Genomic DNA, 24,636 nt, shown 5'->3' with positions numbered 1-24,636 from the left:
GGCAGGAATTAGTTGACAGCAATTTCTTCCGTGTCTTAATAAAGTTCCCTCTATCCTTATTTTTATCCTTACCATAGAGGTACACTCCGTTTCTTTTTATACATTAAAAAATAAAAGACTTGGATTTATCTGCTTTGTTTGATACGTAAGAACTGACCTAACTTCCTAGTCTCACTCAGCAACAATTTTTTTCTGAGGAAACTTATTTATAACCTTCAGTCTTCTGGATCCGAATCTAAAAGAGGTCCTCATCAAACAGCAAAAGTACACTTCTGGGTACTTGAAGGTCCTCAATCATTTCTTTTTAATGAATGTCTTTGTTCTTCGTAAAATTTCAGAAAATTCCTTGTGGCAGTCTACATGTGATGTCTCCACTTTATTCTTTTCTTCCTGATTCCTCTTGACAACAGAAACTGAATGGATTTAGCGTGTTTTATAATTGCTTCTGCTTTTTTCTGGATCTTCTGGAGAGAGGCCAGCTTCATGTTGTCATCAAGATGCACACTAAGGCTATGCGCACACGCCCTATTATAGCCACAAGCCACCGTGTTACTTGTATTGTGGGTCATCAAAGCAAATGCTTGGCCATTCATCTTCTAGACTGTTCCATACTGCACAGCGGATATGATCTGCAGGGCATCCTTTTCTCTCATGTTTTGCTGTCTCTCAAAAAAAATTCACTGGGATATTCCAAAGTGTTCATTATTCCTTCTCCATGATTATTTGTCTAGTTATAAGTTTAAGAAGACATGGTACTTATAGTTTCTTCTTTGTACAGATTCCAGAATCCATCCATGTTCTAACTGAAAGAGGCTATTTTAAAGGCTATCTGCTGGGCAAATGGTGTAATAGCCTTCATTGTTTAAAGACGTTTTGCTGGCATTTTCAGTTCTTGATAACAGCCTTCCTAAAGACTCTGTGACCATTTCTCAGAGAAATGGTTTAGGACCTTCAAGTACCCAGAAGTGTACTTTTGCTGTTTGATGAGGACCTTTTTTCGATTCGGATCCAGAAGACTGAAGGTTATAAATAAGTTTCTTCAGACAGTGGTCTGCTCTGGTGTGTCAAGCATGCCTTCAAATTAAGTCATTGAGAGTTGGGGTGGGGTGTATATCTACAGCATGAATTACTTTAGGATAGTTTCTAAACAGCCGTTGATGATGGGACAGTGCTTTTTACTTTACCATCTCTCGGTTCTTCTTGAAACATTTATTTCATATGTGAACGATTCTAGTAGCATTTGGGACAGTATTTGCAAAGAACCTCTGTTTCTTAGGAATAATTTGCCCTATGGAAATGCTTCTTTTTCCCCCCAGCTTTACTGAGATACAATTGACATATAATATTGTGTAAGTTTAAGATATACAGCGTGAAGATTTGGAAATGCTCCTTACTTGCCTCCATAGGCTATAAATTGAACTCTCTGTTTCTCATATAGGGGTCTAGAGGCATGAAAGGTACATTTCAGTGGCTACGTGGCAGACATCCACTACATGGCAGCCCATGCAGATGCAGAAATGGTGTCTTTTCATGAAAACCACCTGGAGATAACACTGACGGCTTCAGCTTACAGCATAGCCAGCATTAACTGAAAAAATCAGATTAACAGAAATCAAATCATGATTCTCATATTTATCAAAATTAAATATAGTTTAATAGCTTAGTTTCAGCTTCATCGTGAAATGTGTAATTTTTAGGTTCCAACTTCCAATTGACTTTTTTTTTTTTTTACTCTCAAACTCGTGTCTTTTGAGAAACATGCCTCTTGTTTTCTTCTCAACAGAAATAAATGACCTCTAGTGTCCATGCAACTCACAGACTTTTGAGACTCAGTCACAAGGAGAGATGTAGCTCGCCACTAACCTTAGACCAACCAGCAAAGAAAGGTCTGAGCCTCCCGGTCTTCACCGTGACCCTGGAGGCAGCCAGGGCTCCTGGGCACGTGCTTGTGAGCTGCAGCGCTGTGCTTCTTAAGGCTCGGGAATGTTTTACATAAAAGCGTGAAATCATTTTGAGGGCATGAACGCGATTTTGATTCGTTTTATTAAACAGTTATTATTTATGGATTTGAATGAAATTTTAATGATTTCATTGAAAAATAATATGTATGCAAGATTTTTAAAATATAAAAATTTAAGGGGATATAGTGAGAGTAAGTGTCTCTTGCACTAGCCCCCATCCTCTCCCTCTCCCCTTCTTCCCAGGTTTTGTCTACCTTTCTTAAAGATCCTTACGTGCATATGTATATGTAGGTCCTTCTTAAGTTACCGATCAGTCGGGAGCATATTGTATATGGCTCTGCAATGGACTATGTACTTTCACTTGGAAATTATTTTCATATCAGTACATAAACACTAGCCCTTATTCCTTCTGAAGTTCGTGCCATAATTTTTTAACCATCTTCCTATTGATGAACAGTAACTTTACAGTCTTTTCCCTTACAAGCAATGCTGCAAGAAATATTCTTGTTCGAACATCTGTGCAAAAGGATCCAAGTATACGATACCTGAAGGACAGATTCTTAGAAGTGAAGCTGCTAGATAGACATCGCCAACTGTCCTTCTAAGAGGATACACCAACTTGAGCCCGTATGCACAATGAATGCAAGAGAGCCTATTTCTCATACCTTCCCCACCCAGGCATTGTTAATCTCGTAGAACAAAATGGCATTTCACTGTTGTTCCAACATGCCTCCCTTTCATTGTGAGCAAACTAGGGAGCATCTTTTCATATACACTTGTGGAGAGAGGACCTTGGTTCATAAAATGTAGGTATGCCACACCTACATAGCTCTGTCCCTTCTCTGTCCTGGCTCCTTTATCAGATGGAATCTTCCCGCCTATGTTCTTTTCTGTGTCTGCTCTCACACCCTCCCTCCCGTGATACCCCCCAAGCTCTCCTTCTTCGGTCCCTTTTGCTTCACTGCCTCTCAGAAATGTCTAGAGTATCCGAGTCTGATGGGGGTTGGGAGGTGTTGGGCAGGGGGAACCGTGTGCCCCCAGGGAAGGAGTAGCTTCTAACTCGCCTGCTTTTAATGAGAAGAATCTTCTGATTTTCTATGCAGGGTGGCCGTAGGAGGAAGGGAGGAGAGTAAATGAAGAGAAAGAACTTGAATAGCTCCTTCCAGAAGCAAAGGGGTAAGACTGGCCCAGAACTACCCGGTGCTCTAAAGGGGAGGGCCATGAGAAACAGATGCTCAGAGATGGGTCACCTGTGGAGTGTAGTGGGTGACCGGGCACATGGTCCTCCAAGATGGTGGACCTGACACAGGTCAGGAGAGAGTCAGCCTCCTGCTGGCCCTCACCCATGGTTGGTGCTGGGGCACTTTGCGAGCTACAGGGGGAGACCCAGGGCCAACTCTGAAGCAATGCTGTTCCCTCCCACCGGCCTCCTCTGGTCCTTTGTGTCTCCCTAGGAAGCCAGCTTGGCTGCAGACCCCAGTCTTAGGAAGCAGCAGCCCCACCTGGGAGCAGGGTGGTGGCCAGAGCAATGGTGGGAGCCCTGAAGATGCCTCATGGCCGCTGAACGGGCTGCCCCGGCAGGGAGCAGGGTGGCGGGCATGGTGTGTGGCCTGTGGGTCCTGGTGCTGGTGTCCTCAGTCCTGGCTCTGGAAGGTAAGAGGGGGGGGAGACGGGAGAACCCCCCACCTGCCAGGGGAGAGCCAGCACTGATGGGAAGTGGGAAAGATTCAGAAAAGGCAGGAAAGGGTGAAGACATCTAAAGGGGGAAAGGAAGGGGGAAGGTTTCAGAGAAAGGCTCCCGACAGGCAGCTGTGCTCTTGTTAGTCAATTCAAGGAACCGGGGAGGGAAATTCTCTTTTTCCTAATGGGAATGGGGTGGGGTGAAACCTGCTGGCTGAAGGCCTGCTAACTGCGTGCCCCTTCTTATCGCTGGGCAGAGGTATTGCTGGACACCACTGGAGAGACATCTGAGATTGGCTGGCTCACCTACCCACCAGGTGGGGTGAGTGCCACGCTTTCATTCTGAACCCAACGCCACCCCCCCCCCCACCACCCCCCACCCCCACACCCCCGCTAGCGTGTTGAGTTTGTGGAGGAAACCCTGAGCAGAGATGGATGGGACAAGATGCCTGACCTCCAGAGGAGCAGGACTTCTGGGTATCCTCAGCTGCTTTGCATGTCATTAATGCTAAGTTTCACCGGGAGGGATATGCCCCCGCCTCCCTGCACCTTTCCAGCCCCGAGCAGCTAATGCCCTCTGTGGTCCTCCCTGCAGTGGGACGAAGTGAGTGTTCTGGATGACCAGCGACGCCTGACTCGGACCTTCGAGGCATGCCACGTGGCCGGGGCCCTTCCCGGCCCCGGGCAGGACAACTGGCTGCAGACACACTTTGTGGAGCGGCGAGGGGCGCAGAGGGCGCACATCCGGCTGCACTTCTCCGTGCGGGCCTGCTCCAGCCTGGGCGTGGTGGGGGGCACCTGCCGAGAGACCTTCACGCTTTACTACCGCCAGGCCGAGGAGCCTGACAGCTCCGACAGCACCTCCTCCTGGCACCTCAAACGCTGGACCAAGGTGGACACGATCGCGGCGGATGAGAGTTTCCCCGCCTCCTCAGCGTGGGCGGTGGGCCCGCGCGGGGCGGGGCAGCGGGCGGGGCTGCAGCTGAACGTCAAGGAGCGGAGCTTCGGGCCCTTGACCCAGCGCGGCTTCTACGTGGCCTTCCAGGACACCGGGGCCTGCCTGGCCCTCGTGGCGGTCAAGCTCTTCTTCTACGCCTGCCCCTCCGTGCTCCGCGCCTTCGCCACCTTTCCTGAGACGCAGGCCAGTGGGGCCGGGGGGGCCTCCCTGGTGGCGGCCGTGGGCACCTGTGTGGAGCACGCAGAGCCCGAGGAGGATGGAGGAGGGGGCCAGGCAGGAGGCAGCCCTCCCAGGCTGCACTGTAACGGGGAGGGCAAATGGATGGTAGCCGTTGGGAGCTGCCGCTGCCAGCCCGGGCACGAGCCTGCTCGCGGAGACAAGGCCTGCCAAGGTGAGACCCCGCTCCCTTGCACTCGCCCCCCACCTTTGGGATCCTCTCCTGAACGAGCCCACACTTTATTTTGTCCCCAGAAGGTCAGGAATAAGTTATTTTAGTGAAAGGACCCCTGTTTTCTCCAGATTTATTTCTTAAAGCGCACAACCTTGCTCTCAGCCACTCATCTGAAACTTTTAGAACTTTCTGGAGACTTCCACAGCGATTGCTGGGGATCCTAGGGCTGCAGGCCTGAGAATGGATGGAAATGAAAGGAGTTAAACTCCTAGGCTGGCTTGGGATGGGGTCCTTTGTCCGCATTTGCCATGTAGCTGGGGATGGTTCACCCCAGGGCCAGGTGACCAGGAGGCAGGTAGAAGGCCGTGCATGCAGCTGTAAAGAATGATTCTGCGGCACAGGCAGGCTAGGCAGTCGAGCCCGGCAGCTACATGTGGTGCTTGCTCTGCTGTAGCCCCTACCACACTTCACTTTTTCCATCAATGGAAATGTAATTCTGCCCCGGCAAAATGGCAGAAGTAATCTCTGGCTGAGGGAGGGAAAGAGGGGAGAGAGGGGTGAGGAGGAGATGGATCTCGGAAGGCTGGCTGTGTGCAGGTGTGGGGGGCTCAGGAGGGGATGGACGGGGTGGGCCTGAGGCCTCTACCCTCCTCTGCCCCTCAGCCTGCCCCAGGGGGTCCTACAAGGCCTCGGCTGGGAATGCCCCCTGCTCACCGTGCCCTGCCCGCAGCCTCGCCCCTGACCCTGCGGCCCCCGTGTGTGCCTGCCTGGAGGGCTTCTACCGGGCCAGCTCCGACCCCCCAGAGGCCCCCTGCACTGGTGAGTCGCCCCCCCCCCCCCGCCCCCGCTCCCGCCCCGGCCCCAGGGATGGGCGTGGGATGGGAGTGGGACCAGGGGAGGGAGAGCCTGGAGGGCAACACGGTGCAGCTGGTTTGCATTTGCACTGACTTCTTTCTCCTGTGTCCTTGCTTTCCTTCCCCGCCTCTTTCCCCGACCCCATCTCCACCTGGCCCACCTCCTTCCTCTCTCGCCCCACCTATCTTCTCCGCTTTCCCCTGCTTTCTGTCTCCTCCCTCTGGGCCGTCCTCCCTCCCCTGCCTCCTTCCCTCCCCAATCACCCCCGCCCCACGACTCCCGCCTTCGCGGTGCTTCCCTGCCCTGCACACGCCCTCCCCAGCTCCCCCATCGGCCCCTCAGGAGCTGTGGTTTGAGGTGCAGGGCTCTGTGCTCATGCTGCACTGGCGCCTGCCCCAGGAGCTGGGGGGACGCGGGGACCTGCTCTTCAACGTCGTGTGCAAGGAGTGTGGAGCGGGAGGCAAGGGCCCTTGTCGCCGCTGCAGGGATGAGGTGCATTTCGACCCCCGCCAGAGGGGCCTGACTGAGAGCCGCGTGCTCGTTGGGGGGCTCCGGGCACACGTGCCCTACATCTTGGAGGTGCAGGCCGTCAATGGGGTGTCGGAGCTCAGCCCCGACCCTCCCCAGGCTGCAGCCGTCAATGTCAGCACCAGCCACACAGGTGAGCCTTGCCCTCCCCTAAGCTGCCAGTCACCGCCTTAGAGCCCACTCCCGCTCTCCCGCCCCTGGGCACCGCCGCTAACCCCGCACTCCAGTTCCCTCCGCAGTCCCTGCTGTGCACCAGGTGAGCCGGGCCTCCAGCAGCATCACTGTGTCCTGGCCACAGCCCGACCAGGCCAACGGGGACATCCTGGATTATCAGCTCCGCTACTATGACCAGGTGGGGAGCAGAGGGGCGCCCGGCAGGGACGCTGGGAGCTGCAAGTGCTCCGCAGTGGGGCTAGGGGTGGGGAGACAGGAGACGTGCCTCGGGGCCCTGCCCCAGCGGGGTGTGAGGAGCGGGGGCGGGAGCAGGGGGGCGAGGGGCCCTCGCAGCTGGCAGGGAGTGAGCAGCTGTCACCCCCAGGCAGAAGATGAATCCCACTCCTTCACCCTGACCAGCGAGACCAACACGGCCACCGTGACCCAGCTGAGCCCCGGCCACATCTATGGCTTCCAGGTGCGGGCACGGACAGCCGCAGGCCACGGCCCGTACGGGGGCAAGGTCTACTTCCAGACGCTGCCTCAAGGTGAGAGGAGGCCTGGACAGGGCGGGGGCGGCCCAAGGGATCGTGAGGAGGGGTCCAGAAACCATTCAGGCCTCGAACCTTCACCCCAAACCCTCCAGGCTGGGAGATTGGCTGTCCACCGACCTTCGGGTCTGTGGGGGGAGGGGGTGTGGGTAGGTGGGTGCTTGCGGGGCGGTGTGTGAGGTCTGCACTGGCGTGTGAGATCTCCCACACCTGTGACTGTGGGTGGCTGGTTCTCCAGGTGAGCTGTCTGCCCAGCTTCCCGAGAGACTCTCCTTGGTGGTTGGGTCCATCCTGGGGGCGCTGGCCTTCCTTCTGCTGGCGGCCATCACCGTGCTGGCTCTCGTCTTCCAGAGGTGAGTCTCTCCCCGCCGTGGCCCAGCACCATACTCTCCAAAGCACGATCCCAAACCCTGATGGCCCCTAGGTTCCCTGCAGAAGCACCCACGAGTGTCCACCACCACCACCACCCAGCCCCTGCCCTTGGGGCGCGGCTCCTTCCAGCCACTGATCCCTGGCAGGACCTTGGCTTTCGCGGGCAGACTGGGGGGGAAATGGGAGAGGGAGTGTGACCGCAGGACTCTGGTTTGTCCCCCAGGAAGCGGCGTGGAACTGGCTACGTGGAGCAGCTGCAGCAGTACAGCAGCCCAGGTGTGGGTGTGGCCGGGATGGGAGGGGCCGGGGGCCGGGAGGGCACCAGGCAAGGCTGGGCCCCCCAGGGTCGAGGGCAGCTCCTTGGCACCGAGAGAGCGTGCCTGGGGTGCGTGGGCCGCCCGCCTGCACACCTCCTCATAATGGACCCCGTGTGCCTGCAGGGCTAGGGGTGAAGTACTACATCGATCCCTCCACCTACGAGGACCCCTGCCAGGCCATCCGAGAATTCGCCCGGGAGGTCGATCCCACGTACATGAAGATCGAGGAGGTCATTGGAGCAGGTATGGCAGAGGCAGAGGGAGGGTACGGAAGGGGTCCCAGCAGGGTCCCTCCTAAACAGGGCAGGACACTGAGTCCTTCCTGGAGACCCCCCCAGCGTACGCCTGCTCTCCCAGGCTCCTTCGGGGAGGTGCGCCGGGGCCGCCTGCAGCCCCGGGGACGGCGGGAGCAGGCCGTGGCCATCCAGGCCCTGTGGAGCGGAGGCGCCGAGAGCCTGCAGACGGCCTTTCTAGGCCAGGCCGCAGTGCTGGGCCAGTTTCAGCACCCCAACATCCTGCGGCTGGAGGGCGTGGTCACCAAGAGCCGGCCCCTCATGGTGGTGACGGAGCTCATGGAGCTGGGCCCCCTGGACAGCTTCCTGCGGGTCAGTCAGGCTGGTGGCAAGGTGTGGGGGTCGGCTCGGGCCGGGAAGGTGGGCACTTCTCAACTGTCCCGGAGACAGAGCCCTGTCTGTGCCTTCGCTCCCTGCTGCCCCACCTCCAGGGTCTCTGTCCTTCACTCCCAGGCCGTTGGCTGATCCCCAGGTCCCTTTGCCTTTTGGCACCAGTGTCTCTGCGTGATGTGCCGAGGTCCCCCGCCCCTTGGCTGACCTCTGCCCCCATCCCTCAGCAGCGGGAGGGCCAGTTCAGCAGCCTGCAGCTGGTGGCCATGCAGCGGGGCGTGGCCGCCGCCATGCACCACCTGTCCAGCTTCGCCTTCGTCCACCGCGCACTCGCTGCCCACAGTGTGCTGGTGAACAGCCACCTAGTGTGCAAAGTGGCTCGTCTTGGCCACAGTCCTCAGGTGAGAGCACAGCCTTGGGGCCCCGCATCCCTCAGCGGGTGCCGGAGGCTGAGCTGGAACCTGGGGCAGTGGATGCCTCAGGTGGTGTATCTTAGTGTCTGAAGGGGCAGAGCTCACCTGTGTGATGGAGGGGTTTCAGGGACTGAGGACACTGGGGAAGAAAGGGGACTGGGAGGGTGGGAGTCCTAGAACCACCTCCTGCCCTTCCCTAATGCTGACTCGTGTCAGAGCCGCTGGGTACAAATCGTGAACACGCCACCCTCAAGCTCTGTGACTTTGCACAGGTTTGTACTTCTCGATGCCTCAGCCTTTGCCTCTGCAAAATGGAGATAATGGCATCTACGCTACAGGGTCGTTATGGATTAAACGAGAGGCTTGATGTAAAACCCTTGAGGTACATCTGAGCACATAGTAGTCGATCAATAACTAGGACCACTGCTCTGATTATTGCTGTTGTTACTTTCAACCCCACCCCTCAGGGCCCAAGTTGTATGCTTCGCTGGGCAGCCCCAGAGGTCATTGCACACGGGAAACATACAACATCCAGTGACGTCTGGAGCTTTGGGATAGTGATGTGGGAAGTGATGAGTTACGGAGAACGGCCCTACTGGGACATGCGTGACCAGGAGGTGAGCTCTTGACCTAGATACTGCCAATTCCCCACCGCTGTCCCTCGAGCCTTCACAGACACACATTCTAAGCCCTCCATTCATGGGTCTCATTTTCCATATCTTTTAAGTTCCTGTCCAACCTCATGGTTACCTGACAATACATTCCTTTCCACTAGCAATAGCCTCCAAGCACCACGTGCTTCTTCTAACCCCCAGGTACTAAATGCAATAGAGCAGGAGTTCCGGCTGCCCCCACCTCCAGGCTGTCCGCCTGGATTACACCTGCTTATGCTGGACACTTGGCAGAAGGATCGTACCCAGCGACCTCACTTTGACCAGCTGGTGGCTGCGTTTGACAAGATGATCCGCAAGCCAGACACTCTGCAGGGAGCAGAGCACTCCGGCGGGAGCCCCAGGGACAGGTCTGGAGCTTGGGGCTAAAGCCTGGGAAAGCCAGGGAGGGATAAGGCAAACCAAAAAGAAAACTGAGGCGAAGGGGACTAGGATGAAGAGGGGACCGTGACCTGCCTGCCCCTCCCACTCAGACCCTCCCAGGCCCTTCTGAACCCCGCGGCCCTGGACTTTCCCTCTCTGCACTCCCCTCAGGCCTGGCTCTCGGCCATCGGCCTGGAGTGCTACCAGGACAGCTTCTCCCAGTCCGGCCTCCACACCTTCAGTGACGTGGCTCAGCTCAGCCTGGAGTAAGCAGGGCGAGGTGGGAGAGGGGAGCCCAGGCCCCAGGGCAGGGGTCGCGCCTGGGATCTTGGAGATACTGGCCCCGATTTAATCCACTCCTTCCCCAACAGAGACCTGCCAACCCTGGGCATCACCCTGGCCGGCCACCAGAAGAAGCTGCTGCACCACATCCAGCTCCTGAAGCAGCACCTGAGGCCGCTGGGCTCCGTGGAGGTCTGAGCCCCCGGCAGAAAGCTATGAACTGACAGTGCCCGTGACCCAGTCCTGGACGCAGGTCCAAGGAGGACATGGGAGATGTGAGCCCGTCTCCACCCTGGCCTCCATGAGAGGCACCTGCCCGCCATACTAAACCCGACCCTGGGGACGCCTCACTCCCTGGTCCTCTGCCCCTCCACCGCCCTCCCCCACATTAAAGGGAAAGAAGGGATTTTGCAAGTTGGAGGTGTGGTGAGGCCTCGGTCTGCAAGGAAGGGGTGGGAAGGCCTTGGAGCAGAGAGGCAGGGCCGGGAAGACCACACTGCAGAGAAGGATGCGCAAGGAGAGCAGGAAGGACTTTATTGGAAGGTAGGAGGTGTCTTCCCCCCGAGGCGGTACCCATCCCCTCATTACACCTTTCCCCAGCCTCCTCCGCTGTCTGCAGCTGTGACACCGGGGTGGAGACCGGTGCCCGAGGCAGCAAGCCTTTCTTAAAGTGCTTTGCTCAGACACTGCAGCCGCCAGGGTGGGTGAAGCTGGGTCCTTCTTCGCGCTGGGCCCTGTGCTTACCGTGAGGCGTGGGCCTGCTCCTTGGTTTCCCTTTACTGTGTTCTACCCTCTGGACCTGGCCGATGAGAGGTCTAGGCTTTGTTTCTTGATGCTGCCGGGCACCAGGGTGGGCGGAGGCACTCAGATCTGGTACTCCCAACCCTCCCCGTCCTCCAGAGCCCTGTTCACCGTCCCCCTCCGCTCTCTCCTCCGGGTCGCTTCCCACAGCCTCCCCCAATTCATGCTGCTGCGGGAAGTACTTCGAGACACCGAGGGGTCAGGAAGGGACAGGTGGGGGCCGAAGGGGCCGCCCAGCCACCGTCCTTCCATGTCATCTTCGGAGCCTGGGTTGCAGAAGGCCTGCGCGTAGCGCCGGACGCGCTGCCGGTTGAGATCCCGTCTGTCTTCCACCCTGGGGGGAAGGAGGAATTGATGGAAAGGCTGACCCTGGACCAGCCCTTGTCTCCTGGCCCCGCCCAACCCTACTGCTGGTGCCCTTTTCCCTTGTCCGCAGCCCGAGTGGGCACAGGGAGTGCCAGGCCTCGGGAAGCAGCACAGAGCCGAGTCCAGCAGCTCTGGGGATACTTTCAGGGCCCAGGAACCTAGCAGGCCCCCTTCTCCCAGCGAGGCCTGAAGCCCAGGGAGCACACAGGCCTGCACAGGGCCCCTGGGGGCAGGAGGTTGAGCAGAGGGGCGCCAGCCCCCGCTGTCACTCACCGCAGGAACCAACGGTCCCCCAGCCCGAACTTGCGCCCGCAGATCCCGGAGCGAGGCCACAGGCAGCGAGGCAGCTTCTTTTCCAGCATCACTGTGGTGGCCACGACCTGCGTGTGGGGACAGAAGAGGATGAAATCAGAGGCTGGGTGCGGACCAGGAGAGGAGAGGACGCCAGGCAGAGGGACAACAGTTGAGCAACATCTGGGAAACTCATGGTTTCCCAGAGGTGACAACACCCCTGAGCAGCTGGGGAGGGCAGCGTCAGCTTTGTCAGCCCTCTTCTGCGGGAGACAGTGGATGGGCCTTGAGCCCTACAGCACTTCACGCGTGACCTGACATCCAGGCCAGGCTGGTCCTGCAGCGGGTGGGGAGACCTTGCCCCAAGGAGACAGGAAGGAGGGCAGAGCAAAGAGAAAGGGTCCGCAGGGCTACAGAATATTTTGACCCTACAGATGTAAAGGCCACTTAGAAACACAGACGTCCTGCAGAGAAATCTCATATCAATACATTCGCAGGGAAGAAAATATTTTCATCAGCAAACCCTGTTTAGCCAGATTAGGGTTTTTTTTTTTTAACTCCATTTTCTACACAACACAGATGCCATCCAATTTGAGGGATTTCCATTTATTTTGCTGAAATTATTTTTGTTGAGATGATAAATTATTTTGTATTTTTAAATGATGATTTGATCCAATTCGTTCTTTTGTCCCCATCACAATTATCTGACTGAAGATAGTTTCTACTATATAGGGAGTTTGTGTTGCATTATTTTTAACAGGTCCAATTTTTCTGGGTCAAATTTTGAAGACAAATATTGCCAGAAAGATGTGATACTCCAGCTTTTTTATTCAGTAACAAAATTTACTGAATGCTGTGGTAGCCACTACTAAGCGTCATTTCTTGTTGATTATTCTAGAAAAGACAGATTTGACTTTTTGAGAAAACAGGAATTCTTTTCAGCTATTCCAGTACTGCTCAGTTGTATTGCTAATCCAGTTCTGTACACTTTGCATAACCTTTTGTACTGTGCGCTAACCGTCCAAACCTATGGTAGGGACAAAAATATCCGGCCTCTTGAGTTTGGCCCCGCCCTTGGCAGGAAGGGAATGACTTGCACGAACCCTCCCCGCCACCAGGGGGCTAACCTGGGCCCTCCAGAGCTCATCCCGCTCGTGGGCTACGCGCCAGTGCGTGTCACCCATCATAGCGATGAGGAGGTTGAGCATGAGCAGAGCGGCGATGACGGCAAAGGCAGCATAGGTGACGCTGTACATGAAGGGCAGGTCCACGCTGTAGTTGGCAGGGCCATCGATGATGGTGAGGAACAGCTCCAAGGTGCTGAACAGCGCCATGGGGTAATTGTAGAAATGGCCCAGCTCGTTAGGGTCCTCTGTCTGGAAGATGATAAAGAAGGCTGCTCCGCCCCAGGGGGTGAGAGTTAGTTACATGTGAATAAACCATAGCCAGCTCCTTGCTGCCCATTTCAGTGCTGTTTTCCTTCCTCTCCAATGTCACCAGTCCAGCCCTGCCTCACTCTGCGCTTTGGGTTCTTTCATTCCCTTAGTTTCCATATGGCTCACCCTCCTGATCCCAAGAGCCACCGCCCCCTAACACTCCCGAGGGACAGCCCGTCCTTAGATCCTACGGCCTCCTCTTACCTCTGCCTACCTTCCCACCTTCCCCCCCCCCCACCCCCGCCAAGTTTATCCAGAGGTACTCTGTGCTGTCTAGTTTCCTCCAGCCCAGGGCCCCCATCTCAGACGATGTACCTGAGGCAAAGCCCAGGATGACCACAGCCATCAGCCAGCAGAATCTCATCAGATCGCCAAAAATCATCTAGACGGAGGGGAGGGAAGGGAGGACAGCTCCACATCAATCGCCTGAGCAAATGCCCCTTCCAGCCTCTAAGAGGTCTAACCCTGAGAAGTCTAACAGCTCCACCCACCCCTCTCGCATAGGGTTGGCAAGCTGGCCTGCTGGCCACATCTACTTGGTCAGTTTCGGTTGGCCCTTGAACAAGAATTTTACATGTTTAAAGGATTGAAAAAAAATTTAAAAGGAGGAAGAGAAAAAAAGGAGAAGAAAATCAAACAGACTATATGTGGCTCTCCAAGCCTGAGACCTCTGTTATCTGGCCCTTTACAGAAATGTTTGCAGCCCCTGCTCTAGGACCTTTCTCTAGAAAGCTTGGGAGGTGGCACGGACCTTCTGGATCATGACGGTGAAGGGACCCAGCATCTGGAATCCTTGCACAAAGTACATGACGTTGCACCAGCCCAGCACCAGGGCGAAGGACATGGGCACCACCTCCCCGTTGGTGTTGGTGAGCCTCATCACCATGGTCACCAGCACCATGCAGGCATAGGTCATGCTGGTGGGAGAGCAGGGAGGGGGTGATGAGAGGGAGACTGGGATGATCCTGGGGATCCAAGAGCAAGGGGGTGATGGCAATGGTGCCCACACACTCAGGTTCAACCTCCGTAAGCTCGACACACAGGGTCACACACACATCAGAGAGGGGCCTCTGGATCTGGGGTTCTCCAGAGGTCAGGGATCCGGGGAGTAAAACTGGAGCCTTGGTGAGGAAAGGGACGGGGGTGAGAGGAAGGAGGCTTACAAGAGGACGTGGAACGGTCCTCCAAGGATGGTCTGTCCAAAGAAGCGAGTGACCCCCACGCGGAAGATGTCTGGAATCTGGAGAGAGGCCAGGAAGACACAAAGGCCCTGTAGACTGAGGCTCGGGCTGGGTCCCCGCGGCAGACAGCCTCACCCCCAGATCCCGACCACGCCACACCTCTATGAGCAGAATGATCACAGCTCCAAAGACGGACACCAGCTCCCCCACCAGTCGGAGGTGATCCTCGGGGGTCACATAGGCCTCCTGAGGGGAGAGACATGGTCAGAGGACTCGGGGCTTCCCTGCCTGCCCCTGGGTACAAGTCAGCGTCCCTTGTCTAGGGTCACAAACCAGTCAGATTCTTTTTAACCTGTTAAGTTTGGCGCTCTCAAACTCTGCTCTTAGAGCATCGGTGTGTTTCTGTGTGCATGTATTTTGAATTTGTGCCTGTGTATTTGAGACTTAAGTGAGGGAGAAATGCGGGTGGTAAGACGGGAACGTGATACACGTCTAAGAAAGGGCAGCGAGCTGGATCCCGCCTGAAGCTCTGCTGCTCCTAGGGTGTCACCTGAAGTAGCTTCTGCTGTAGGAGGGTGTTGTCCCGGGGGCCAGTTTGGTTGTCGGTCCTGGGATTGAGGGGGCGGTAGACACAGCACGTGGTAAAGCAGACCATGTACAGCAGGTATATGGCAGCCAGCACACAGAAGTATGGCCACCCATATCTCTTCCACTTGAGGTTCACCAGCTCCTTCACTGGCGTCTGGTCCAGGATCTGGCGAGCCTGCAACAGAACAAGAAGAGAGCAAGCAGCTCAGAGACCCTGACTCCCCTCCCCCGTTGCTCCCTCCCCTGAAGACCACACCCCCTCCTGCCCCCTCCCTGTACCGCGTACCTCTCGCTTCTTGGAGGTGACGATAAGCTCCAGCAGGGATTGCTGCTCCCCCGAGTCGTCGATCTCCGTGAGGTCGTAGAGAGTGGAGGTCAGCGGCCCATATGTCCACTGGATGTGCTTCCGTTTTTGCATCAGGTTTTGGAACATCTAAGGTTGGGGGTGGAGGGCAGGTGAGTGAGGCGGAGCAAGCAGAGGGGACCGTCACAGGGTGTGGCTGGGAAGCTTGCCCAGAGCACAGCACCCCCGAAAGGGTGCTCGCTGTTCACTCAGGGACCACAGCCTTGCAAGCAAAAGAACCCATCTTCATGCCATCCTCTTCCCCTGTAACTCCCTCTAGAGCTTGGAAACGGGAGGTGAGAGGATGCAGGGCTGCTGCTTGTGGGCTGAAAGGACAGGAGGACGTGGGCATTTCAAACCACTCCAGGGTGGGATCTAGACCCTGTAAGTCCCCAACAACTCAAGGGAGAGAAAGTGGGCAAGAAAGAGAGACAGGGGCTGCAAGAGAAATTCCAATTGAAGCTGAAAACGGGACCTCAGCATCGGGGATAGCTGGTGACATCTATTTCCTCAAAGGGCCAGAAACGTAAGATAAAGGTCAGGAGAAGGACACGGTGGGATTGGGGGAGGGTACCTCACCGTGGTGTTGCCCTCCACTCCAGCCAGCTTGAAGGGGGTGAGGCCCAGGTGATTGGGCACGAGGTCCAGGGACTGCAGGTGGTCCCCACGCCCGTCGTAGGACAGCAGCAGGTTGTACATCTGGCAGGCAAAGGTTTTGTTGGGCTGCAGGACGAGGATGTGCAGCACGGTGTTTCCTGGGGGAGGACGCGGGCTGTCACGCGGCCACGGGGACTAGAGTCCCTGATGCTCCCCATGACCCCCACCCCCCAACCCCGGGTGGACCTGAGGGCTGTCCCGGCCCCTCCTAAGCAACCCAGCTGCCCCTCCAGCCCGGCTCTCACCCAGGGAGTCCTGGGCCCGGATGTCAGCGCCGTGCTCAATGAGCAGCCTCACGATCTCCTCGCTGCCCACGCACGCCGCAAAGGACAAAGGGTGCTCCCCTGGGGATGCAGAGGGCCCCGCGGCTTGAGAGTGCAGGCTGGGATGGGCAGTCTCTCCAGGGGACTGCCTCTCCCTCCCCACCTCTCAGCTCTGGGCCTGGGGACACTTGTCAGCAGAACCAGAGGCGGGGACGGTGCAGAGGGCGGACCCCTCCCAGCTTCCCCAGGCATGGAGTCTCCTTCGCCTGCCCTCCCTTTGCTCTTGGCCCCCTCCCCCTCCTCCCAGCCCTGGCCCTGGCTCTCACCAAAGGAGATGAGATTGTGAGGACCGGGGCAGAAATTGGAGCCTGTAACTCTTGCAGACACGTTGGCCCCATGGGCGAGCAGGGCTTTCACCAAGTTCACGTTCTGGTTCATGACGGCCATGTGCAGTGCCGTCTGACCTGGACAAGAGAGCTCTTGTCATGGGGTCTGTCACCAGGATCCTGCAGGGGGTCCCTCCCATATCTCCACAGGGTCCTCTTCACCAGGGCAGCCTTTTGCGGGGAGGATGGGGCGGGGGTTTGCTGGGCCTGGCAGGGTTCCCAGGGGATCCAGCTGCTGCCTGCCTCTTCCCACTCTAGGCCTTTCCATTTCAGGGGTTGGTGCTCGAATGAGCTGCACTGAGGAGGCTGAGGAAGAAGGGACATGAAGAGGGGGATAAAGGGGAGGGGGGCTCGCATTCCCTCTTGGTTTCCCCAAATTATCCGCCACCAAGACTGACCTGAAACATTGAGCTGGTCGCTCCTCCCTCCATCCCGAGGCCCTTGGCCTCTCACCTTCATACAGCTCAGAGGTAATGGGCTCGTTGACCAGCTCCGGGACAGCCTCCATCAGCGCGATGGCGGCCTCCAGGTTGTCATAGAGGGCCGCCACGTGCAGTGCCGTCTCCCCCAGGGCTCCTGACATGGACAGAAAGAGTCACATGGCTTTGCTGGAGCAGGGGAATGGGGACCGGAGAGGTTTGGGGGCCCACAGCAGAAGGTCCTGGGGCTATACTGGCAGGAGGCTGGGGGAGGCGGAGCCGTGTGCACAGGGCTGACGCGGGAGCAGATGCTCCTTACCTTTCTGGTGGACATCGCAGGCTTCATACTTGAGCAGCTTGCTGAGAGCCTGGACATCGTTCTCTTTGGCAGCTGTGAGGAGAGGAGACTCCCAGATCCTACAAGGGAGGGGAGCACGTCCGCTTGTGGAGCAAGGTCTACCATACCCCTCAGTGGCAACGAATTCCAAGGGTCTTCATCCAGAGAGGTGGGGCCGTTGTGGGGGGAAAAGCGCTGCCTGATCTCTCTTTCTCTGACCCGTTAGTTAACCCAAAGCAACTTTTTCCCCTTTTAGCTTGTGTGGGAGAATGTCAGGAACTGCTTTCCTTTCCCCTGGGTGCTGTGACCAGGGTGTGTGTGTGTGTGATCTGTGCACCTGGGGTATAGAGGGAGGAGTTTCAGTTAAAATGCTCATTCACCTCCTGACCTACTGACCTCTGGAGGAACCCTGTTTTAGCTTCACTCAAAGTCTTGAGATTACTCTCCAAGGTAAGCTTTGTTTTCATGGACTAAGGGTACAAGAATTCCTTCCTCATATTTGTGGAGGAGGCCGACATGTGGAGGCTGGCAGCTTTTCCTCCTGTTGTGTCATGCTCCCCTTTTCAGACCTCGGCAAAGCCCTTTCATTCTGCCACTTTCCCTCCTACAACAGCATATTTGGGGGTCAATCAAAAAGCAACCGTGGGTCCTTTTTTTCCTTCTGAGCCCTACATCAGATTACAGTCTTTCCCTACTTCCTATCTGCTTCTCACTTGTTTTAGGCAAAGAATCATCTTCTTTGGCTTTCCAGTTTTACACCTACAACGAACTAAAAAACCTTTTGTAATATCAAAACTTACCCCAACTAAAACACATGGGGTTCCTTTTATTTAATTTTCTCTCCTGGCCCAGAACCACTTGGTCTTTCTACGGGAGTGAATGAAATCACACTATTTATCCATAGATGGCCAGTTATGTGAACAGGAGCTCATACACCGAAGAACCCATAGTAGCAGGAAATCGACTCCAGGAGCTGGGGGTGAGTGGGTGCTCAGGACAGGAGGAAAGAGCACGACACGTGCATCTCCCTGAATGCTGGCCCCAGCTCCCCGCATCAGGCCACGGAGGCGGCCACCTGTCTGTTCAACATCTCTCTCCGTTCAGCCCCTGCCCCCTCATTCCTGCTGGTGCTCATTAATCCACGTCCTCATTCTCTAGGCCAGGATTAGCAAAATATTCTCTTTCCCTACACCCTATTTACCCCAATCCATTCTTCTGGAGGCTGCCAAGATACTCTCTCTAAACGGCAAATGCAACCACAGTTCACAAAAGTCTGATGGGTCCTTAAACACCCAGGAGAAGAAACTCAAAAATCCTCTACAGCCTTTGTGCAACTCCTTTTCCATACTCTCTTCCTCTCGTTGGCCCTACACCCAGCATTTCAGCCTCACCACCCCAGGGCACACCATCCTCCCCATTCCTGGGCTATAAATCAACTCTCCTTCCACCTGGACTCTATTCCCCCACCCTGCCCTATTCACTCTCTATTCTGTGCTCGCGAGGCCTGGGAATATGCCCAGCGTACGGCAGACACTCACTGCCACCATCTGTAGAAGGAGTGAATTGTAGCAATGCCAGAAGGTGGTTTGGCTTTACTGCCCTTCCTTATTATCTCCATCAGGCCACCCCCTAAGCCAATCTTAGGCAAACGTATAATCTAAGTAAAAAATAGTATGTTTGGTATGCGCACATAGCTGCAAAACAAGTTTGTTACACCTTCTACCACACCCCACCCCCTCCACCATCACCACCTTTCCCAGTAATTTACCGAAAGCCCCCCTTTATAGATGTTGTAAAGCAAGCAGTATTCCCCAACACACACACACACACACACACACACACACACACACACACACACAGGAGGAAGTTTTCCACCCTCTCCTCTGGCCTTACTTTCATTTTAGCATTTTCACTGTGTTCTGTGATTAGCATCTGTCTCTTCCTCTACACTAGGGGCCCTTGAGGTCAGAGATCAGCCACTTTCTCATCTTTGTAAACTTTCTCTGCCCCCCTCCAATCAGCTTCTAGTTTTGTGCCCCATTTTGACTAAAGTTTAATGGCAAAGCTAGAAATAAGTCCAAGGGGGCTTCTGACCCAAGTGCAGAGTCTCCTCCCTGCTTCCTAAGACATGAGGGGGGAGGCTAGTCAGTGGCAGCCCCAAAGATGTCCCTCTTGGTTCTGACACATCTCTGATGCCCATTAATGTCTCTCACAAACCTCCAGTTCATATGTGTTCTGTTTCTGGCCTCTGCTGACTGCCCTTCTGGCCTGGGAAGGGCAGGGAGCTACTGTTTGAATGGGGCTTGCCAGATTTACCAAATAAAAACATGAGGATGCTCAGTTAGAGGTGAATTTTAGATACACCGAAAATAAGTTTTTAATATAAGTATGTCTCATGCAATATGTGGGACACACTTATACTAACGACATTATTTGTTATCTGAAATTCAAATTCAACTCTGTCTTGTATTTTATCTGGAAACCCCAATCAGGTTTATGGAGACCTGGCCTTCTTTGGGTGGCAAACTCCAGAATCCAGCAAAAACGGAGGGCAGTGTCTGAACGGGTCCCCTGGAAGCAGGCAGAAGCATGATTTGCAATAGCATCACAGGGCCACAAGGGGGCAGCCGAGAAAGCCCTTGCTCGCATTCTTGGCAATAAGGCAGATCCCGCCCGCCTCCAACCACCTGCCTACCCTTGTGCCCCATAAAAAAGGCACAAGATCAGACCCATCCAAAGGTTCTTGTGCCTGGGAAATTAGTTTCTTCCAAAGCAACCCAGCACAGACGTTTAGATCTGGAGCAAAATCTACACATCTTCACCAGACACCTCCCTATGGCAGGAAGAAGAGACGATATTGCCAAAATGTCTTCTGATTTTAATGGTTAAATTATACCCACTCCCTCCCAGGGGAGAGTTTCACTTTATTTAGTAGAATACTTAACATTACTACCAGAATCTCTTACTTACAAACAGCGATTTAGAGCAGTGGTCCTTAACCAGCGGTGATCCCCTGCCGCCTCCCAAGGAATTTGGCAAGGTCTGGAGACATTTTTGGTTGTCATGACTGCAGGAAGGGGTGCTACTGGTATCTAGCGGGCAGAGGGCAGGGATGGTGCTAAGCCTCTTACACAAGGCAGCCTCCCGTAACAAGAGAATTGTCTGCCCAACATGTCAAAAGTGCCAAGGTAGAGAAACCCTGACCTTGAGGTATAATTATTCATAATCTTTTTAGGAAAGTTATTTTTCACATTAAATAGAGTAAGAAATTCCCTCTGTGTGTTTTCTTACAAATCATTAAATACTCAACTAAGAAAAAAAAGGTGAAGCCTTTCAAGCACCCACTGATTAAGTATTTAATAAAAGACTTAATAAAAGAAATTAGAGACCAGATCTGAAATTATAACGATATGAAAGGTGTTTCTGGAATTTAGAATGTCTTATTTTGCTTGACAATTATAAAATTGAACGGTATGGTTCAATAATGGACTGGTAGAAATGCTACTATAGCACACTTTCTATAGTGTAAATAAATCATTGATCTTCCCTCAGGGCTCCCTCTGGGCCCCAAGGATCTGTCACTCGCCTTCTCTCCCTGTCCCCTCAGCCCGTCCTCTCTGCCTCCATTCTTGTGGATACGTACACGTCTGTGTGTGCACTCACGTGTGGACCTGCACACGTGGGTGCCGTATGCACGAATGAAGTTTTATATTTGGTTGCTGGGAAACAAGGCAGGATCAAGAGTGTCTAGAGAAGAATTCAAATCTGAATTTTAGAGCTAGAAAGTCCCTAGAAACCTAGTCTAATCTGTTCATGTAATAGATGGAGAAAGAAGCCTGAAGTCCCGAGGTGATTTGTCCAAACAAGTCAGAGGCAGCGCTGGGACTCCCAGTGGCCATTTCTCTGTCCCTATTCTCTGTGTTAATCAGGATCTGCAGAGGGGTCAGAGGAGGTACAGGGGACTGGATCCACACGTGTTGGTCCCACTGGTTTCTCCAGGAGCCCCTCCTGGAGGAGCGTGCCAACTGGGCAGGGGAGGGCCACACCATCTAGAAGCCCTGAGTCTGGTTCCCTGGGTGGATCCAGCTCTGATAGGAGGAAGCTCACAGCCCCTCGTCACTGGGACTTGCCTTTTGACTTTCCTTACGTCCTTTTTAATCACAACAGTCCCATGGGTTAAACGTGCTTTTTAGCTTCCAAAGCAGCATCTCACGTATTACCACGTTTGCCCTTTACAGCCCCGTGACACAGGCTGAATCATTCTCTCATTTTCCCGCAAAGGAAACCGAGGCAGCCAAGCCAAAGCCTTGCCAGAAGATCAGACAGAGTTTAAGGCAGAATGCTTGGCCAAGAACCTAGCCTCAGGCTCTCACCGCTCAATTATGTGGTTCTTCTAGTTTTATGGCTCTTCCCAATTTTTCTGGCGGTGGGGGGGAGGTTGGGGAGAGCAGCTGGTGCAGTGACCACAGGTGACGCCAGGAGCAGCCCTGAGTGGGGAGGAGGCGTGCCCTGGCCACTTGGGGCGACCTCCCTCCAGCTCAGGTTCTGGGCGATGGGATGAAGAAGCCAAAGCTCGGAAAAGTGGCTAATTCCAGATTCGGCCGCCTCTCTAGTTGCCAAAACGGCATCCTGCACGTGGTAGATGCACGCTCCTGCAGGGAGCGTAGCTGAGGCAGAGAGTCCTAATGTGCTGCAGGGGCCCAGCACTTACTTTTGACAGACACGCCAGTTCACAGATATTAATACAGGGATCTATCTAAACAGAAAAGAACCCCCAATGTTCCCTGCCTTTTGCCAACTAGTGGGAGGGCGACCATGCCAGCGAGGGGGTCGGGGGAGGGTCAGGTTAGGCAGACAGACCCTGCAAGCTGCTCAGCACACCCCACACCAACCAAAATCAGAGCCTGCACTGCCCTCCTCAAGGGCCCCATGATGCTCGTTCACAGCCTTCTTAGAACACTCGCTAAGCTCACTTTTAACCCAAGTCGATACCTACTGGTGCGTTTTGCCCGTGAGAACGTGAGCTTCTTGAGGGCAGAGAATGTGTCATGTTCATTTCTGCAAACCTAGCTGAGAGTTTTACACTCCATGTCTAGTACATTGCGTCTCAGGGAATAAGACGATGCAAAGCTGAGAGAGATGATGCAGAGGAAATGAGAGAAAGTGACGGTTCAACTTGGATCCCAACAATATCCATTTAAGCAGAGGGAGCGGCGACGAAGACCCAAGAAGAGTCTACCAGAGGAAGAGGAATGCTGGGTTCCCCGTATTCCTGGAGAGACCTGAATGGCTCCCTTCTCGCTGGACCGTGCTGCACCCCCAACCCCACGCAGGGCCCCCCTCTGCTCACTCTGGGTCTGCCTCATTCCCAGGGGGTGGGGGGATGGTAACGGGCCCTTCTCACCTGGCCATGCTGTCCTCACTCACATGGTCAGCTCATGTGTGTCTAGCTGCCCACAAATCTTTCCTTAAGCTGGGTGATGGCATAGCCTTGGACACTCCCCTTCCCGGCACTTTCAGGTCCTTCTGGGGAGTATCCACCCAGAGGGGAATCAATATCCCAGGATCCTGGTGTCCGGGAAGAGGGGGGTCAAAAAACTGTGGAATCAGACCGGGGAGATCAGGAAGGGGGGAGAATCCCTCCAAGTGGTGACATCAGGCCTTCCTAGCCCAGGCCTGCCAGAGGAAAGCCCACCAGAAGTTCCTAAGGAACAGGGGCAGAAAAGACAAGGGAAAGCAGCCACGGGCTCCAGCCCGGGTCCTTCACTCTGTCTTTGCCACACATAGGCACACAGGGAGCCTCTGCCACCACTTCCAAGCCCCCAGGCCTTTCTGGGCTCCCGCCTGGCTCCCCCAGGCCCCGGGGTCCCGAGAGTGGGAAAGAGATGAATGGAACCAGTGATGGCCCGCTCTCCGACAACAATACCATACTGTTGCCTCAAGATGTCATCGGCCAAACATGTGCTCAGCCCCCACTCTCCCAGGCCTGGGGGGAGAGAGGTGGGCAGCTGGTGTGAGAGCTGGGAAGCCAAAACTCAAAAAAGGAGCACGTCTCCAACCCTGAATCCTTGAGCAAAAGAAGGAAAACCGCAGGGCCTCCAGACAGCCCCCAGCCTCCCCGTCAGCTCAGGCAGACCCCTGCGCTTGGAGATGGAGAAGGACCCTCAGACACAAAACACTTTGGACCTTCCCCTTTGAATAGACAAAATATCTGCCTTCTTAGGGGCCCAGGAAAGTCCCAAGAGGAGGACTTCCTTCTAGCCTGCCAGCCCCTGGGTGGGGAGATCACAGAGACTCTGCAGAAGAAACCACACGCTGGCATGGCCTCAAGCTTTCTCCCTGCCCCTCCTCTCCGGTTCCCAACTCTAAGCTGCCATGGAGGTGGGAGGAGTATCAGACGAGTTTAAGGCAGTGTCCAGGGGCTGGAAGCAACAAGTGAGTTTGACTTCGGGCTCAAACTCTAGAGCCTCTCAAATTCCTCAACCTGCATTTGACAGTGAGTTCTAAGCACATCTGGAATTTGGGCCCGTTACCCATGCCCCTCTCCCTCCAGCAGAGGGTAATACATTTTAGGGCTGGGTCCCAGCTTTGTTGTCTCCATACCAACCCCCCTCTACCTGCCCCAAGAGTCTGACCCAGAGAAGGGCCTGGGTCAATGGCTGATGCAATAAATGCACAGGAATGATGATTAGCAAATTCTGTCTGCTTTTGTGGTCACTAGTGCCTGCAGTTCCCTCTCTGCTCCATTCGTTCACTCATTCATTCCCACATGTGTACATAGATGTGCTATGTGTTTCTGTCCAAGAGACTGTTCTAGGGCCAGGGCGTAGAGATATAAAGCACCTCCAGGCTGCAGGTCTATGATGCCATAAGCCTTCCCAGGCCCAGCAAGGTGCCTGGCCTTCCGGGAAGTACTCACAAGAGGCTTCCCTCATTGATTGGATCTCAAAGATAGCAAACACCTGTGTCACCCATGCCAGCCCCCTCCCCTTCCACCTGGCGTCCTGGGGAGCTAGCCCCACAGGCCAAGACCCCTGAGACAAAATGCTCCCAAGGAGTCAGGCCTGGAGGAAGTCTGCCCAGACAGAGGTGCCGAAAAAGGCTTGGGGCCGGGGCGGGGGGGGGAGCAGAGGGAGGAGGAGGGGAGGGGGTGGGGGGCAAGCCTGGGGTGCAGGGGGAGCAGCTTGAGGCTTACCTCTTCTGCTGCAGCAGGTACTCATCATCTCGCCTCCGAGCCCATGACTCCTGTCTCTGGAACCACCTACGGAACTTTCTCCACAGGCAGAGAATGTGCCCCTTCTCCCTGGGCAGCGGCAACCCCATGGAGTGTAGGGCCGGCCGCTTGGGGGGCCTGGGGCCAAGGCCAGACCCCGCCTGGACTCAGCCCTGGGGCCGCATCAGCAGCCCCTAGGGCCGGCCCGCCCTCTCCCCGAGAGGTCCCGCCTAGGGC

The 24,636-nt window shown here is 55.1% G+C and overlaps 2 protein-coding genes across 6 annotated transcripts in view; one reads left to right on the top strand and one right to left on the bottom strand.

Moving 5' to 3' along the window:
* The window catches only part of EPHB6 (EPH receptor B6), a 16,652-nt gene extending 4,009 nt beyond the window's left edge, over positions 1 to 12,643 (top strand). For 2 of the 4 annotated variants that reach the window (XM_057550563.1, XM_057550564.1), the window contains exons 2-18: positions 3,065 to 3,137; positions 3,416 to 3,614; positions 3,899 to 3,963; positions 4,237 to 4,990; positions 5,654 to 5,809; positions 6,168 to 6,506; positions 6,601 to 6,725; positions 6,912 to 7,074; positions 7,316 to 7,430; positions 7,673 to 7,725; positions 7,890 to 8,009; positions 8,124 to 8,371; positions 8,617 to 8,790; positions 9,270 to 9,419; positions 9,618 to 9,823; positions 9,947 to 10,102; positions 10,208 to 12,643. In XM_057550563.1, coding sequence (XP_057406546.1) covers positions 3,515 to 3,614; positions 3,899 to 3,963; positions 4,237 to 4,990; positions 5,654 to 5,809; positions 6,168 to 6,506; positions 6,601 to 6,725; positions 6,912 to 7,074; positions 7,316 to 7,430; positions 7,673 to 7,725; positions 7,890 to 8,009; positions 8,124 to 8,371; positions 8,617 to 8,790; positions 9,270 to 9,419; positions 9,618 to 9,823; positions 9,947 to 10,102; positions 10,208 to 10,316 — 3,033 coding nt within the window. In that variant the 5' untranslated portion in view covers positions 3,065 to 3,137; positions 3,416 to 3,514 and the 3' untranslated portion in view covers positions 10,317 to 12,643. The remainder of the gene's footprint in view (positions 1 to 3,064; positions 3,138 to 3,415; positions 3,615 to 3,898; positions 3,964 to 4,236; positions 4,991 to 5,653; positions 5,810 to 6,167; positions 6,507 to 6,600; positions 6,726 to 6,911; positions 7,075 to 7,315; positions 7,431 to 7,672; positions 7,726 to 7,889; positions 8,010 to 8,123; positions 8,372 to 8,616; positions 8,791 to 9,269; positions 9,420 to 9,617; positions 9,824 to 9,946; positions 10,103 to 10,207) is intronic. The other 2 variants (XM_057550565.1, XM_057550566.1) reach the window with 2 other exon arrangements.
* TRPV6 (transient receptor potential cation channel subfamily V member 6) lies at positions 10,983 to 24,636 on the bottom strand. 2 transcript variants are annotated; one of them, XM_007184692.2, is made up of 15 exons: positions 24,382 to 24,636; positions 17,169 to 17,266; positions 16,884 to 17,006; positions 16,371 to 16,508; positions 16,027 to 16,125; positions 15,704 to 15,879; positions 15,068 to 15,214; positions 14,744 to 14,956; positions 14,353 to 14,439; positions 14,176 to 14,252; positions 13,764 to 13,929; positions 13,328 to 13,394; positions 12,704 to 12,972; positions 11,559 to 11,665; positions 10,983 to 11,253 (listed from the first exon to the last, which is right to left on the bottom strand). In XM_007184692.2, the coding sequence occupies exons 1-15, from the start codon at positions 24,507 to 24,509 to the stop codon at positions 10,983 to 10,985; spliced, it is 2,166 nt and encodes a 721-aa protein (XP_007184754.2). In that variant the 5' UTR covers positions 24,510 to 24,636. The 2 variants fall into 2 exon arrangements, with proteins under 2 accessions (XP_007184754.2, XP_007184752.2); XM_007184690.3 differs by lacking the exon at positions 16,027 to 16,125 and having other exon boundaries at positions 24,382 to 24,621.

This window comes from Balaenoptera acutorostrata, chromosome 7 (assembly GCF_949987535.1).
Source record: "Balaenoptera acutorostrata chromosome 7, mBalAcu1.1, whole genome shotgun sequence".
NCBI classification, from domain to species: domain Eukaryota; kingdom Metazoa; phylum Chordata; class Mammalia; order Artiodactyla; family Balaenopteridae; genus Balaenoptera; species Balaenoptera acutorostrata.
Note: the sequence above shows the minus strand (reverse complement) of the source record. Positions and strands in the feature narration are given on the sequence as shown.